The 16,987-nt window shown below is 31.9% G+C and overlaps 2 protein-coding genes across 3 annotated transcripts; both read right to left on the bottom strand.

Annotated features, from left to right (window-relative positions):
• Window positions 1-4,107: 4,107 nt before the first annotated feature.
• On the bottom strand, window positions 4,108-11,811 carry LOC108752219 (WD repeat-containing protein 19). Of its 2 annotated transcripts, XM_018492898.1 has the most exons (19): window positions 11,653-11,811; window positions 10,914-11,293; window positions 9,954-10,164; window positions 9,754-9,866; window positions 9,247-9,664; window positions 8,953-9,183; window positions 8,753-8,878; window positions 8,381-8,678; window positions 8,111-8,309; window positions 7,934-8,031; window positions 7,517-7,799; window positions 6,838-7,316; window positions 6,436-6,746; window positions 6,192-6,341; window positions 5,813-5,909; window positions 5,538-5,744; window positions 5,156-5,442; window positions 5,002-5,078; window positions 4,108-4,543 (listed from the first exon to the last, which is right to left on the bottom strand). In XM_018492898.1, the coding sequence occupies exons 1-19, from the start codon at window positions 11,665-11,667 to the stop codon at window positions 4,417-4,419; spliced, it is 4,107 nt and encodes a 1,368-aa protein (XP_018348400.1). In that variant the 5' UTR covers window positions 11,668-11,811; the 3' UTR covers window positions 4,108-4,416. The 2 variants fall into 2 exon arrangements, with proteins under 2 accessions (XP_018348400.1, XP_018348401.1); XM_018492899.1 differs by lacking the exon at window positions 8,753-8,878.
• A 646-nt stretch (window positions 11,812-12,457) lies between these two features.
• On the bottom strand, window positions 12,458-15,850 carry LOC108752244 (mRNA export factor). Its single transcript, XM_018492944.1, has 7 exons — window positions 15,629-15,850; window positions 15,231-15,543; window positions 14,286-14,459; window positions 13,883-13,954; window positions 13,527-13,808; window positions 12,952-13,146; window positions 12,458-12,877 (listed from the first exon to the last, which is right to left on the bottom strand). Exons 2-7 carry the CDS (start codon window positions 15,486-15,488, stop codon window positions 12,791-12,793), a joined length of 1,068 nt encoding a protein of 355 aa, XP_018348446.1. The 5' UTR covers window positions 15,489-15,543; window positions 15,629-15,850; the 3' UTR covers window positions 12,458-12,790.
• Between the last annotated feature and the right edge of the window lie 1,137 nt (window positions 15,851-16,987).

The raw sequence follows: 16,987 nt of genomic DNA, 5'->3' as shown, positions 1-16,987 counted from the left end.
TTTATTTTTAACGATATAAAAAAATGTTTTCAAATGAAAGTGAAAAAGTTTCGAGGGGGACGTATTTTGGCCATGTTGGGTTTTTTTTAGATAAAGGCGTCAAAAAGATATGAAGCTTACCTTCACTTTAACTGAAATTGAATATGATTTTTTTTACACAATATGTTTCCTATAATTATTCTGCATATAAAAGTATTAATTATAATATTTATTATAATATCAACAAATCAATAGTTAAGATATTTTACATTTTATTCTGACACATATTGATATAAAATGTTAAATAACTCGTAAACTATTAACTTTTTGATAATCATACATTAGTACTTTTACGAACAGAATAATGAGATGAATCAGTTGGTGGAAAGAAAACACATAGTTGCTTATTTAAAAAATTATTCATTTTGCATATATATTTTTTTAAAGCAACGATAAGTTTTTTTTACACTAACTGATTCATCTCATTATTTTATATGCAGAATATTAGAGAAATCATATTGTGTAAAAAAAATTATACAATTTCATTTAAAAAAGTGGAGGTGACCTTCATATCTTTTTGACGCCTCCACCTAGAAAAGAAACAACATGACCAAAATACGTTCCCCTCGAAATCGTTCCACTTTTGTTTGAAACATTTTTTTGTATTATCAAAAATAAATGAAATATTCAAGATTTAAATGAATCCATCCTGTATATATGGAGAAATTATATGTACCTTTCTATAGTAGGATTTTGACAAAATTGTTTGAGAGATGGCAAGAAAGGCTGAAAAGAAGTTTGTTCACGTTGCTGTTCCTAAGCAGAACACAAGTCATCATGACAGCAAAATGACGTGACAATGTACTCCAAAATACTGAAAGTCACTTTTCAATCATTTACGATTTACGATTCATTTTAACGTTATTTTTTGTGACTTGTTCTGATTGTGTGGGTTCTTACACTCGGAATTTTCTTTTTCAACGTTAGAATATAAAATTTATCTCGTTTCGAATAGAAATATTTTTAAAGATTTCAAAAGCAACACCAATGAATTTACTTTTGTATGTCGCAATCCGTATGACTTGTCGATTTGTATAAAAATTAGTTTTTTAATTATACCATAAATGAAGTTTATAAATTAATTTATGAAATATAAATTAGTTTACCGATTAATTCTTTGATTTATTAATTAGTTATATTTCACTAATTTGTTAATCAGTTCTAATTCTTTCTCTTCATCTCTTTCTATTCTTCATTTATTCTTTTTTTTTTTTACTATAATTTTCAATTCTAATAAACCATATAGCTCGCGGCCGTAAATTTCGTGATTCCTGCTTGGAGAATCACTGTTATTAATGATTAATAATTATTAATGCTAAGTGTATTAATATATGTGTGTCATAATACTAGTAATATATGCAATATTATAATGTAGCAAAAAACTGAAACTTTGCATCCTCACCGTTGACATAACTGATGTCATCGTATATACAGTATAAGAGAGTATGTATAAGAGATCATAACATAAATCGACGAATCTTCACAGCTTCATAATTCAGTGTTTCGGGCATTTATTTCGACATTTCGCTGAAATTTTTTTCCATTTAAAATTTAAAGGAACTTCAAAATGTTTCCAGTCGAAAAACTGAAACATCTATGTTATAATTTCGCATTTAACGATATAATAATACTCGTTTTCATCAATGTAGATTAACTTTAATCTCGGTTCAACTTACTTTTCTTTTTTTTTAAATACTTGTACTTAGAAAAATATAAAGATTAAATTGAATTAAAATTAAAATTAATTTACATTGGTGGATATGAGTATATTATTTAAAAAATTAAAAGTAAATTGAACTGAGATTAAAGTTAATCTACATTGGTAGAAATAATAATCTATATTGGTATAAATATAATATAACTATATGTAATACAAATATATGGTGTTACATAATAGTTATATTGTTGAATGTTGTACTCTGGCGAAAATAAAAATCAGTGCGTCAAATGTAAGAAAAAAGTAACAGAAAAATAAATTAAATTTTTAAGGTCCAGAGTTCCATAACTCACGGTTAACTCTTAATCAAGATTCAACTTATTCATTGTCTCTTTCCAATTTTATAATTGGAAAGAGATGAGAAACAAGTTAAAACCTCGATTAAGAGTTAACCGTGAGTGAAAATGAGCCTAAGAGGCGAAAATTGAGACAACGAAAAATAAAAGAACGTTCAAGTTTCATTTATGCTTCTTTTATATTCTGTCTCCTTAATTATATTCGACATTTAACTTACACTTCGATTTTTATTTTCGCCAGGGGAATTATATTAGATTGATGTTATCTTTAGTTGATATCGAGTGGGTTGGTTAATCGTATCAACATACAAAGTATACATAATCTATACTTCTGTATAGTTGTACTCATTTGCTTTTCCGCGAAGCCTAGAATGCCGAGTGTACCGTTTCTCACTTCCTTTCCCCTTGTCGAGCAAGAAACAGTTATGTCGCGACAGGAGAAAAGACGATTACGAACCTCGATTGGGAAATTATCGTTTCTATTGTGGAATTTTCTTATATAAAATTTTATAATAAATTATACGAGGATCGTTTTCTCGCCTTGTTATTACGCGTGGACTTCGTTTCAGGGTCTCGATCATGTATTGTCAGATGCCTATATCCAGTAATTTACGAGAAGAAAAACGTATATAATTATGCGCGTCGATTCTTCAAAGTCATGCTACGTAAAGTCACGTGCTCTAGATATCTCCTATGCATACATCTGCGCCGTCGCAACTGGGTTAGCCCCACCGCAATTATGACGGTCACGGGACCGAACGAATACTATTATGATTATAATAGCATCCTCGTTACTTTTACTCTCTTTTTTTTACTTTACGTAACGCAAAACAACTCGCGAAACGGCAACTTTATCTATTCTAAAATTCCTATACTTTCTGTAGATCGTATCTCCATACATAGCATAAAATATTTTATGTAAATCATTTTTTGAAATATTTCAATGAGATATTACAGAAATATTTGGTAAACATTTGTAAAATATTTTAAAATATTGCACTAAAACATTTTACAAAAAAATATTTTAGAAATACTGTATAAATATTATAAGAACAAGAACTTTAATTTGCTAGATATACTTGTATCTTAAAAATATTTCATGAAAAATTTCTGAAATATTTCTAATCTTGTAATAAAGTATTTTGGAAATATTTGTAAAATATTTCATGCGTTGTGGACAGTAATCATAATTGTTCCCCAGTAAAACAATTCAGGAAAACGTTCAAAATGACGTTAAAATGAGTCATAAATAATTGAAAGTGATTTTTGGTAATCATTTTGGCGTCAGTTTGATATTATGATTTGTGTTCTTGGGTTGACGCAATTGTCAATTTTATTCAAGATATTATTCATTCTTATCAATAGCTTTCCATTTACATCGATTCTTAGATACTTCTCATTTGTGATGTTATAACTCAATTGAATGCGCGTTTCTTTTACATTCTAACAAGTGAGATTTAATTGAGTTTGTGCCTATAATCTGCACAAGATTGAGACCGTATGTTTTAATGAGTCCCGTAAACTCACTTTAAAAGTCAGGTTCGAACCTGTGTTATCATGTGGTAACTTTTTATCAAACTAAGCAAATAATAACATTAGTCTGAGTATGAAATACTCAGCTCACTTCAGTCTCAGTTCCATTTGTGTGCAAATGGAAAGCAATTAATGTCTACCGAATCTAAGATTATTTACGTTTAACAAACATTTAGCTAAAACGTTTCTAATGTTTCTATGGTATATAAAAACATTAAGTGGACGTTATTAACGTGTTAAATATTTGTTATAAAACCATTTAAATAGTTTGGCGTGCGCGCGTTTAAAAACAGCATTTTTAACAAAATGTTGCTTTTAACAAAAACAACTGCGAAGGACAAACCTAATATTTTGTTTATACAGATTTGTTTGATATATCATATATTGGAATCAGTCATTTTATTTATGGCAATCATCTACATTAAAACGCAGTTGCGTAACAAATGACAATAAGTTTTTTTATACATATAATATATATAATATAATCTACTTATACTCAGATAAATTGTACTTATAGTGGACGGCACTGTTGTATCGAGAATACTGACGCTTTGTCAATCACTTCCAAGTCGATAGAAATAGCCTATTTACTACTGTTATTGTTTGTAGATAAAGGCACCGCTATCTCTTAATTACGTTGCGTTTGCCCGAGATAACGCGATAATAACAAGGCAGCTCTGATTCGCGCAGCACATATGCAAATGTCTATATAAACTCTGTCTCTCTATTGTACCCCTAGTTTGTGTGAGCTATAGCTGCCTCTCATACATTTATGTACTCTTAAATGTATAAAAAGTTTATACATGTTTGAACTTTTATAATCTTACATGTTTAAGCCTTTATAATCACTTTCTCCTCCTGGTAGTCGAGGTATGGACGGATATCAGTAACGGACGATACGGCTTCGGAATTAACTCGCTCTGAGCACATTGGACAAGTCTCCTCGGATTCCACAATTCTAGATGTAACAAATTATATTGTAATAGATAATCTTATATAGTATTTACATTCTTTTGTGATATTTTTGAAATTTTTTTTCGAAATTTTTATAATAAATTCATAATTATTTAGAATAATTTTATAACTTTTTAAAAAAATATTCTTTTAAAAGTGTCTAAAATTCTTCATAAACGTAATTTCTAAAATGTTTTAAGATTTTTAAGATTTCTCCAATTTCTATAATTTTTGATAAAATTTAAAAAGTTTAAAGGGTATTTTTTTTAGAAATTATAAAATGAGAAATTCTAGAATATTTTAGAATTCACACACACACGCGCGCGCGCACGCACGCGCGCACACACACACACACACACATAAATTCTAAGAAAAGATTTTCTCGAAAAGATATAGTACTTCTCTGAAAAATGTTTGAAATCACATAAAAATTCTGAGAAAAGTTTTGATCAGAATATTTACCTTAAAAATTCACTTCTGATGGCTGGGAAATCACACTGGGGGCATACTGTAAAATCATCCTCCACGATGTGTCGTCCCTGCAAATAATAACGATAGAAACTTCACTGGTTTCTTTTTTTATATTCGTTAATAAATGACAATTAAAGAGCTTTACCGTTGCGATGCAAAAAGGTATGGTGTTTTTACACTTATCACAGGTTACTTCAGTCTCGGGAAGTCTACTCTTGCAGTATGGACACGGAGTAAGAGGTTCATCCTCATTCTCAATATCCTTCGTTCTTGGCGGTTTCCTGACGATTGCCTCGATCTTCTTACTATACTTCGCGTCGACCTGTCCCCGATATTCAGGGCGCATCAGCATTGCAGCAAAATTGAAAGCCGCGTTTTTTAAGCCCGCCCGATGGCATTCTATTACAGTCGAAGTTAATATCGGTACAATATCTGAAATGTATAATGTATTTATTGTGCCATACATTGAGCATTTTTCGAGCATTTTCGCATTAATTACCGCGGATAGCGATTCTTGTTATACTAACGTGAAGGAAATTTTGATATATTATTGGCAACTCTTATAAGCATTCGGGCGCCTCGTAAATGATCGCTCCTCTTCACGTGCAATCTCACCAAAATATAGGAATGAAGGAGTCTTAAATTGGTTTGCATTTCCAAGGGTATCGTAATTTTATTTCTCTTCAATTCTTGGTACATACCGAACAAAACGTCGTGAGCGTTTCTGTAGTTTCCTGCAATAAAAAGTCCATAATTGCAGCACTATGTGTTTTCGATATGTGTTTTCGACATAAATACATACCATTAACTTGCTCCTCATTTGCAATTATAATCGCTGTTTTAGCCGCTTCTTTATATTGTTTTCTAGCCATGTACAATCGGAATAAATATTTCGGATCCTAAATAGGGGATACAAACATATTAGAATTTGTGTAACACTAGAAGTAATATGTTTTACTCATTAAAAGGACTAAGCAAATAAATTACTATAAAAATAAAGAAAGTAGTGAAAAACTAAATATTTCATCAGTATAAGACATAATTATTGAAAAGTTAAAAAAATTCAGAATTCTATCTTTGTACAAAAATATAATATTTATCTAAAAAAAATAGAAATGATCAATAATGATCACTCGATATTTCTTGTGTTTTAAGCAACATCTACATATAAATATAATAACCTTTGGTATTCCATCGCCACCTAATAAGAAATCTATTAATTGATTAGCTAATTTATCATCCTTAGAAGATGCGATAGCATCTATGGCGTAAGTAATTGCTCTATCGTCGTCTGGAACTAGTTGAGCAGCTTTTAATAAATGTCGCAAAGCCTAAAAAAAGAAACACGTCAAAACGTTGATACTGTATAAATAATGTATAAATAAAATTGATGTATATAAATAATACTTGATATCGCAAATTTACCTTCTGATATTCTTTAGCATGGAAATAGTATTTTCCAGCTAAAAGATTATTTTTCTGAGACTCGAAATGCATTGCGAGGCTTCTAAAATCTTCTTTCCGGACATTAGTGTCATCGATCGTGTTTACCAAGATTTCTCCGTACAATTCCATTTTGCCGTGCTGATTGGCCAATTGAAAGGCTTCATCGTGACAGTTTGATAGAATTAGGAATTTGATAGCTGAATTATAGTCATTCATCTTTTGGAAATATTTTGCAACCATTTTTGCACCTTCTATGCTTTTAGTTTGTTGAACAACTTCAACACTACGAGCTGTGGAATAAAATAATATAATTAAGCATGTCATTCGAATATTACTAATATATCTTATGAGATAGCAAAACGAGATATAAAATATATTTACCAGGATTATTTAAATGTTCCAAATTAATTCTGATTATGTTATCGTAATCCTTGGCGGTTTCATATGCTTTGGCAGCTTCTTCATATTTACCCTCAGATTCTTTGGCTTTAGCGTATTGTATATTAATTTTTGCCGACGATATTTGCGGTAGGAGCTGTCCCACTTTGTGCCAATTTTTTAATTTTATATATGCAGAGGCAGCTTTATCGAAGTATTCTGACTTTTCGTATAATTGCGCAGCTTCGCTGAATTGCTTCATTGATTCTAAAATCTCTGCACATTCTTTCCGTAGTAGCCTCGAGCTTTCATTATCCATAGCTATTCCAACACCTTTTCTGCTGTCACCACATCTTATAGACATTCTCGCTATTCCCGCTAAACATTGAGTTCGATGATGAGGATTTTGCGCAGCCAAAGTGGACGTATTGTAGTCGACTAGACCGCGTTCGTAATTTGTTAAAGCTTTTGGATAGTTTCCTCTGCATAAAGAGATATATTTAATTATTATATATTTGTAATATAACAAATTTGTTATACATATTTTTATAAAATATTTTGTTAAAGATAAATAATTGGCTAATAATCATTATTACTAATTGTAATCATTATATATTATCATCACATATAATCTAATCTTTATTTTTAACGACTTTAATGGTATTAATTTAAAAAATCTTACGTGAACTCCAATTGTTGGGCGTATTCTCTGGCGATAAAAGGGATTTCGTCGGGTTTTAATTTTTGCGCCAAACTTAATGCTTGTTCCCACTGCATTAAATCTCTCCTCAGATACAAAGCCTGTACAGGCTCGGAAGATTGCAGAAAGTACTTTTCGGCTTCATTATAATCTCCTAGTAATATACACGCGTGGCCGCACAACAAAGCCAATTCATCTATATTTTCCATAGTTTGTAATGTCCACACCATTGCCGCATCTTCCATTTGCCGATATACGCGAATAGCTATGACACACACATACGATCAATTCAATTAACATATTTCAATAATATAACATATTATAATATATAAAATTAATAATTGTATAACATTAATACAACATCATAATTATATAACAATAATATAACATTACACTTACCAAATTCGACATTTAAATTTGCAATAGCACTTTGTCCCAGTTTTAACCATGTATCTTTGTCGTTTAATTTTTCGCAACTACTCCATGCTTGCTGAAATCTAAAAAATAATTCAAAAGCATTTTTTAAATATTTTATACACATTTCCCTCCTTTTAAATTGGATTATGTAAAACTTACCGTCTACATAAAATTTGATTCTCAAAAATCTCATTAATTTTTTTCGATTCCACGATATTCCCTACTTCTTCGTGAGATGCTAATGTTAATTGTATTAATTTACTACCCATTGTACTCAGCGTTACTTCGCCAGAGTACATTAGTAAAGGCACTGAGTCTGATGGCAACTTGGTCGTATTTATTTTTATTATTTTGGTACCTGTTCATGACATAATTAGGTATGTGAGACTTCATAGTAATAATGGATAACGTTCATTCAGGTCTACTTGCCTTCAATAAAGTATTTTACGAAAATATATGTTACAATAATACTTTTGTTATACACTGCAAATATAGTACGTTCAAATATGTTCTGATCCCAGAGAATATCATCAATGTTATCAGGACAATCAGGCACAGCAATGGCCGCTTCGTTTATCGGATCAAACACATAAACATCCAACTTATTGTCAATGAAACACAATTGCACTCCATTCGCATCCAGATATAGCTTCTTTATTCCATTGTTATGTATAAATTCAGTACATTGATGAAACGTTTCCAAGCAAAAATATATAATATGACCCATCTAAAAATTTAAGACAGGCGTATAGTCTTCCAACTTATAACATTATTCAAAATTATCTCATGATTCTAACTTACATCATTACCAAAAACTAGAAAATCAGAGCAAAGTGCGTGACACGTTATTCTACTGTAGGAAGAATTTGAATCTGGAAACATCTTTGTATCCTTCTCACTATTTATTAGAGCCTGATCGGATTTAATCTGTGCATAAAGCAGAATTAACAAGCCTGCCTTGTTTTTGAAATTTTTATTATTAATTAAAAATTTCTAATTACCGAATGCAACTGCAGTTTCCCATCGAATAGTGCCGATACATATGTCTCGTTTAAGTGTATACTATCTATTGTAGCCAAATAGTCTCTTTCGAAATGTATTTGATCGTAATGGTTTATAGACAAATCCCAAAAGAGTGCTCTATTATTTAATCCTACTGCTAAATGTATTGGTCCCACTGCTAATATTGCCGGTTCTATTATAGTATTGATTATTTGCGGGCTCGGTTTGTCCTGAAAATATAATTTGTCCTGATAAAAAATGTCTACTCTATTATTATGCATTAACGAAGATACCTTGTCTAAAGTATAAAGATGTACAGCCACTTCCATCAGACTTGTTAATAATGCTATTCTATTACCGCAGACGCTGGTTAATTTTGGAATCTCTATCAAATAAATTAAAATATTGCCGACGTAAGTTACAACTGCTAGCATCGTTCCGTCCGTCGACCATTCGATATTGCTAATTCCATTCTCATTGGTCACCGTGATCAACGTCTCAGTTTCCTCCAGATTTTGCAAACTATGTACTTTTAGTGTACTGTCGCCACAAGTAGCCACTTTACCAACTGTTTGACTCAGTGCAATATCTGACAAAGAATCTCTGTGATTCTTGATTTGAAATAATTCTTGACCAACTTCCTTTATATGTGTAGATATCGCTATAAAAAAACCAGCCTCGAATCCTACCAATATATAACCGTCGCCATACCTATAAAGTGGAAATGCATGTACATCACATAATTGATATAATAAATCAGAGCTTATTAAAATTATTTTTTAATACTAGCAAATAACTACCACTTGTAAGTTACAATTAATCCATAACGTTTCTGAAATGCCAATTCGATAGGGTTTTCTGGGTCCAGAATATTGTACAAGAACAATGTCGTTTTACTAACAATAAGGGATACCTAAACATATTTATGAGTATATAAAAGTAACTGTATATGAATATTTTATAGATGTTTTTCATAGCAAAGTATTGTAAAATCATATACCGTATTTTCACCGCCTATTCTGTGATCCATTTTCATCTCGCTAAATTGTATATGAGACGGATCGCCTTGAAGAGTTATCTCTCGACGAGTGTCTCCTTCGCTCGTACTGATAGTTAAAACCTTATCCTCACTTGCCAAAGCAAGAAGACCATCCATCGACCATGCACCACATAAAATACGCTTTCTATGTTTTCCCAAAATAGGTATCCGCCTATGTAACACAAAATAATTAAATGAAACAATTTTAAAATATTTTACACATTGTGAATACTTTCTAGCAAGAGATACAAATAATACAGTGAATTAGAGAATGTAACAGAGTCTGGCCATGAATAATTTTGTTAAAAATTCTAAGAGAGAAAAGTATATATACTGTCCCTGTGTATATATAGGGTGTTTGAAAAGTAACGAATAAATCTTTCGCATAGGGGTAGAATAGACTAAACTGAGAAGAAAAGTCATCTACCATTTTACAATGGTTAACGAGTTATTAACTTATGAAAATAGTTAAATTCGTCCAGCCTACTGTCAAATGCAAGCGCGCGACAGGATAGGATCGCCCAGCGCAGTAAAGCGCGCATTCATCGTCGCTAAACATGTTTAGAAGCAACAATTTCCGTCGCTAGATATTAAATCTAACGTTTTTCAAACACCCTGTATACTATTTCACTTTAACTGTCTCACTTTGTAATTTAAAATCATAAAATGAGACAGTATAAGTTAGAGTAATGATGAATTAGGATCATTCATACTATATTTGATTATGAATTAAAGGCTTTTATATATATAAAATCTAAACACAATGATATAATCAACTTCAGATTCTATTATATGCTGTGTATAATGAATCATTACATTCTTGTTGCTAATGTTAAGTAGAGATGAAATGATCATTATATTACAATGTTTCTTGCTAGGAAACCTTATTTATAATTTGCTTGCTTATGGCTGATACCATACTTGGCATTTATGTGATCGTAAAGCACCAGATTTCCTTTCTGTGTCCCTACAGCCAGTAGACAACTCTTCTTTGCCCACATCATACAAGTAAGCCCGTCCCTCACACCCGCGTCTATCTGGGCCTTTTTCCCAGTCGTGGCGTCCCATAGAATTATAGTTGACGAATTCTGCGATATTATTGCTAGTAGATCTCCATCTGAATCCCAGCCAAAGCCAGTGCATAATCCGGAAATTTGTATTCGTTCCTGAATATCTCCTTGTCTATCAAAAACAGCAACGGTGGAATCGCAACCTGTTGTAGCCAAATGTGTGCTATTACCAGGACGCCAAGAAATATAAACGTTACCACTGCCATGGGGTTGGTCTAGCCGATAAAGGACCTGTCATTAAACGTATACAATTAAATAAACATTTCTCTATAGATCTGTTTTTTATAGTTTAATTAGTTGAACTACACTTTTGAAAGTTAAATTGAAATAAGAGTGTGTGCTTGATACTTGGTTAAAATGAGAAAAAAAATAGTTTACTGCAGAAATAAAAAATAGATCCCATATACAAATAGTAGAAAATCAGCATAAAATTTATGTAGCAGAAGATCGAATGAGACGAACAGGAATATAATTTGATGGTCAAAATAGAATATATTTTTCCCTTTTTATATCGTTAATTTTTTTGTATCGTTAATATTTTTATTAAATAATTTTATATAGAGTACAGCTGTCGATACTACATAACCTACCTTCTCCGACGACATCGTAACGCGGAGAATATGTCTCTCACGAAAAAATTAGTCGATCGGCGCATTTAAATGATAGGTCTATACGGCATTGACGGCTATGAGCATAGCTTAAATATTGATTTATTAAACTGTCGCTTTCGCGTGCCGATATATCTCATACGTCGGCCATATTGTTTATATTTCTGTGAATTTGTGTTCTGTACCGCCAGAGAAACTTCTGGTACCGCTTTTGATCGATTTGTGTTAAAGTCACTAGATTTCTCAAGTATCGCAAACTCGTATTCATTTTGGCACGAAACGCGGCCATTTCAAATTTATGCATTTGTATATACGTACTTTATTTTGGAAAATAAACCTATTAACGTAAATAAATGTTTTTTAATTGTAATTAGTTTATTTATGAACAAACAAGATGTATGCTTAATTTATGTATTATTTAGTTTAATACAGGTTTATTTATTGTAGAAGTTTAATGCATGAAAGTGCATGAAAGTTCTGATTGATGCCGGTAGTTCTGATTTTTTTTTAGTGAGAAAAGTCATTTAAATTCGACTTTGTTAGGAATAGATCATATTATAGCTAAATATAAATGTTAACTAAATAATAATAATATAATTACATTACCTAATTAATATAATTATATTAGCTTCTTATATTTCTTCAACAATATTCAGAACTGTTAGAATTATAGTTACTATTATTCAAATATAACGCGTTATTCAACTGGAGAAAGGAAATGATATTGTAAAAAAAAGCGTGCACATGCAATTTTGTTAAAAAAATGTATATTTTATTGGAAGGATTATTTAAATATTAGCTCACTTTATGAGTTATGGTATCAATTTACCATCGCCCAATATCTTAGAATTTATCGTTGCGTTCAGATTCTTGTGCAAAGATAAATACTAACAAATACACACAAATAATATTACGTCAAAACATACTTCGTAGTACCAATTCTTTATGTCATAATATACAAAAAAGCTAATAACTACTATTTTAACTGTATTTTATATTACACGCATATTAACAGTTGTAAATAAAAAGAAAGTATCAACAGCACAGTTTTTGAATGAAAATACGTGAACCTTGTAATTACACCTAGATTCGCACACTGTTTCACTCGAATGACATCAGCTTAAGGAGTAGCCTTCGGTTTCAATTCATCGTAACACGGTCTCAGGAAGATCTGATTTTTCTTCGCTGGATTATAGTACTCATGGCCCTGAAACATTTGTAAATTAATAACGTTGCACACAGACCTTTCAACGATTATCGTATTTCAAACGACAGCGATACCTTCGACCAATCATAAGAAACAGCATAGGCGAATATCTGCCCATTGTGATTGAAACAGCAACGTGTGATGGGTTGCTCCATCGTTTCGGAGGATTTTAACTTAGTACGTGCATCTTTATCCCAAAATCCAAAAGTACCATCGCCGCCTACGGTCGCTACGGTGCCATGTACCGGGTGGAATGCTATATCGTTTACCTGATCACGAATCGGTAAATTATTGTGCATTTGTTTAACAATAAGGAGATAAAAAACGTAAAGCTCGTATCAGACTACAAATTAGAATTGAGAATAAATTGAAATTTGATGAAAACAGAGTTCACTAACTTGATATTAGACTCTTTTTAGCTTTTTTTGTACGCTCATCTTTTCTTTTTTTTTCCAAAAAACATGGAGAAAAAGAAGATAAACTGTACAATAAGTTCAGCTAAAAACAATAAATCTATACATTTTCTTTGTTCTAATTGATTAAATCCAATTTCAATCTTAATCTGATACAAGCTTAACATGACCTTAATTTAATTTCATTTTAATGGAAAGTCTAAATAAAACCACCAAAATTCTAAATCTAAACAAACCGCGTAGATATCTTGATATCCATTAGGTGTGCCATTGGTCCTATGGCATTTAAACGTAAAGTTCTCCTTTGTACTGAGATTCAGATGATGAATTGCAACGCGTCCTTCCGTGCTTCCTATTGCAAAACCGGTCGGCACTTTTTTCTTGTCCCTAAAGATCGCCACACAACGGTATTGATACTTTAGACTCAACTCGACGGGTTTAAATTCACGTGGAGTGGTCTCCAGATGATAAACTATTAAACCACGTCCAGCTGTTCCCACAACTGCCATAGGATAGTCCTGTGATATTATTAACATCAATAATGCTGCATATCAGCGTAATGTATTTTATTATATGGTTTGTGTATACTTACAACATCCGCACAATAGCATCTTTCAGGCAGATTGATGATCAATCCAGGTTTAGGACTACGCAAATCCCAAAACTGGAAATTTTACATTATGATATATATAGAAGAATTAAATAATATCAAAAAATATTTTAATAATATATAGTGACTAATATTTAATTATGAATTCCATCACTCACGCTATACTAAATTAGTGCACATTAAAGGCAGCTTTAGGCTGTTTTCTTTTTATAATCAATACATTTTGTTAATTTCATGTATAATAGCTTTTAATACATACTAATTTAGTATAATGCAATTAAGACAAATGATCGAATTCGCTATAAGAAAACTGATGGACTAATAAACAAAAAAAATTGATAACCTGTAAAATATAACAAAAATAAAAGTGAAAATTGAATATTACCTTTAGCGTTTTATCCCAGGAACCAGTCATGAGACAGGAATATGAAGATGCCTTTATCCAGTGACATGTTCTAATAGGCGCATCATGAGCTGCCACTTGTACGCTCTGATTTGTAGCCAAATCCCAGCACTTTGCTGTCTTGTCACAACCTGCCATAAATACTTTGGTTCCATCCTAACAATTATTAAATAATTTATTACATATTATAAGATAGCTTATTATTATAAGTGTGTAATATTTAACGATTATTTAGTCATCTAGGTAGTATGGAACATTTCAGCAATATTGTAGCAACTTGATATAGCTATATATATTGTGAGAATGTCCATGCTATCTGGATAATCATGTTCACCATATATAAGATCTGTTTCTTCAGTTGAACTTCTTACATAAATCATTTTTCCTCTTTTTCATTTCACATTGGGGATAAAAAAAGAGAGATAAAATATTTTGAAAAATATTACATACAAATATAATAAAAAAATCTATAATGCTTTTTCCTTTTGCAAAAGTGATATTAAATCTAAAGTTATGCGAGTATTTTACACTTAGATAACATTAAAACTTACTTTAATGACAAAGTTATCATAACAACAGATTTGTAATCTTATTTTTAACATAGGTTAATAAAACTTAGTAAAACATATGATCTTGAACAGTTGAATCTCACTTATCAAAATGAAAAGGAACATAATTTAATTGAGTCACAAATGTAAATGACTTAAGTTTTGATAAAAATGTAAAACAATCAATATACATAAGCAATCAATAACATATACTACAATATTTTACATTTTCATATTTTATACATGGCATATTTTTTGAGAATACAATCCCTGAATTATAACTGCAGGGAAATGTTGAGAATATATATACCCCGTCTACTTCAAATCTTAATAAAAATCTATTTAATCAACTTAATTGTATAATTGTCGAAGGACTTACATCACTCCAGCACACAGATAAGACCGGTGCTGCCATACTCTGCATGGATTTTGGTACAGTCTTGCCCGATTGCTCTACCTCCCAGCAACGAACATTACAGTCCCAGGAGCCAGCAACTAGAAAATTTTGTTGTATGGATGCCGGACTGAACGCCAGGCTCGAGACCGAGTCGTCTGGCGGTGAGACAACTTCGAAATCTTGCATCGGATTCGATGTATTCGATGTTCCTGTTCTCAACGAGTTGCTTTGATTGAACATTCTTACTTGGTTAGATCCCACTTGTCTCTCGAGGCGCTCGCGAATTTCACGATTTCTATTAGAAAAATATCAACGACGATAGATTAGCTCTACACGAATCATCTGAAATCATCGCATGTAAAATGTATGCGACTATTTACCTCTGATTTATGTTATGCAGGCGAGAACGGACCCTCTACATCGTCCACACCGGAAAGAATCCAATCTGAATAATTCGAATGAAAGAGGCTGGAAATATGGAGTGAACGCTCTAACTTGCTCTAGTTGGCCGATTCTATTTAAGTTAGATTGGATGAACTAGATCCCGCAAGTCGCAAACAGTCGCAAATGAATTTAACCAAACAAAAAGCTGATCGGTCTCTAACAGCTCTCCATTATTTATTCTTGATTATTGCGCGCATGCGCTGCAATATGGCAAGAAATACAAATATCAAGATAGGCTAGCCTGTTCGCCAAGCAAATAAACATAATTGGTTATTACTTAAAGATCTAACCAATCATATTCTATCGCTCGGTAAGCATGCCTAGCCGCTTTGACGTCTTGAACTCGCTCAATGGACGCGTTTAAGTTGACAAAGCGGCTAGTCCGCTTGCTGAGCAAATAAACATAATTGATTGTTACTTACAAATCCAACCAATGGTTCATGGTGGAGTTCAAACAACAAAGCGGCTAGGCATGCTTGCCAAACAAATGAGTATGATTGGTTCTTACTTATGGATCCAACCAATCATGCTTAATTGCTCAGCGAGCACGCCCATTCATATACAATCGCTCAATAAGCATGCCTATTCGTTTTGCAGTCTTGCCCAATTACCAACGAAGATTTACAGGTTCATCTGGAAGCACGATTGCTCGCTGAGCGCTCAGTGAGCTCTTGTATTTGATTTCAAAATGGCATATCCCATTAGATCTAAAAATGTAAATCAAACATGTAAAAGAGTTCATTGAACTCAGTGAGCGGTGCTTCTGGATGCACTCATTGCATGCGATATTTTGTTACAATTTCATTTATCATATCGGGTACATTCCGTTTCACGCATGATGCGTATGATGCATTATTTAGGGCCGGTTGTTCCACTTTTTGGTAAATTTTATCTGTGAGATAAATCTGGTAATCCGCGTATGTGATTGGGTAATCTTATTGCTACTTACCCAATAGGTAAAATTTACTAAAAGGTGGAACAACTGGCTCTTATCCTTGTTGTTCATCAAGTGTTAAACAAGGATAAACGATGTATCTTCTCAATGCCTAAATAATTCACAGTGAAGAGAAGATTTAGTTTTGACCGTTATAGGCTTGAACATGCTTATACTTAGTATTTAATTTCACGTCGGTCTTAATAAAATCTTATTATTGATAAATGATGTATTATGCACATCATGTGTGAAATGGAATGCACCCTCTGTACATGTAACAAAAATTTTTAAATGATAAGACGCTTGGTTACACAATAAAGTTAAGTTTTCAGAAATGTTCTATTCTGTAGCTAATTATATT

Source organism: Trachymyrmex septentrionalis, unplaced genomic scaffold (assembly GCF_001594115.1).
Source record: "Trachymyrmex septentrionalis isolate Tsep2-gDNA-1 unplaced genomic scaffold, Tsep1.0 scaffold6, whole genome shotgun sequence".
In the NCBI taxonomy this organism is placed as follows: Eukaryota; Metazoa; Arthropoda; class Insecta; order Hymenoptera; family Formicidae; genus Trachymyrmex; species Trachymyrmex septentrionalis.
This window is presented reverse-complemented; position numbering and strand designations above follow the sequence as displayed.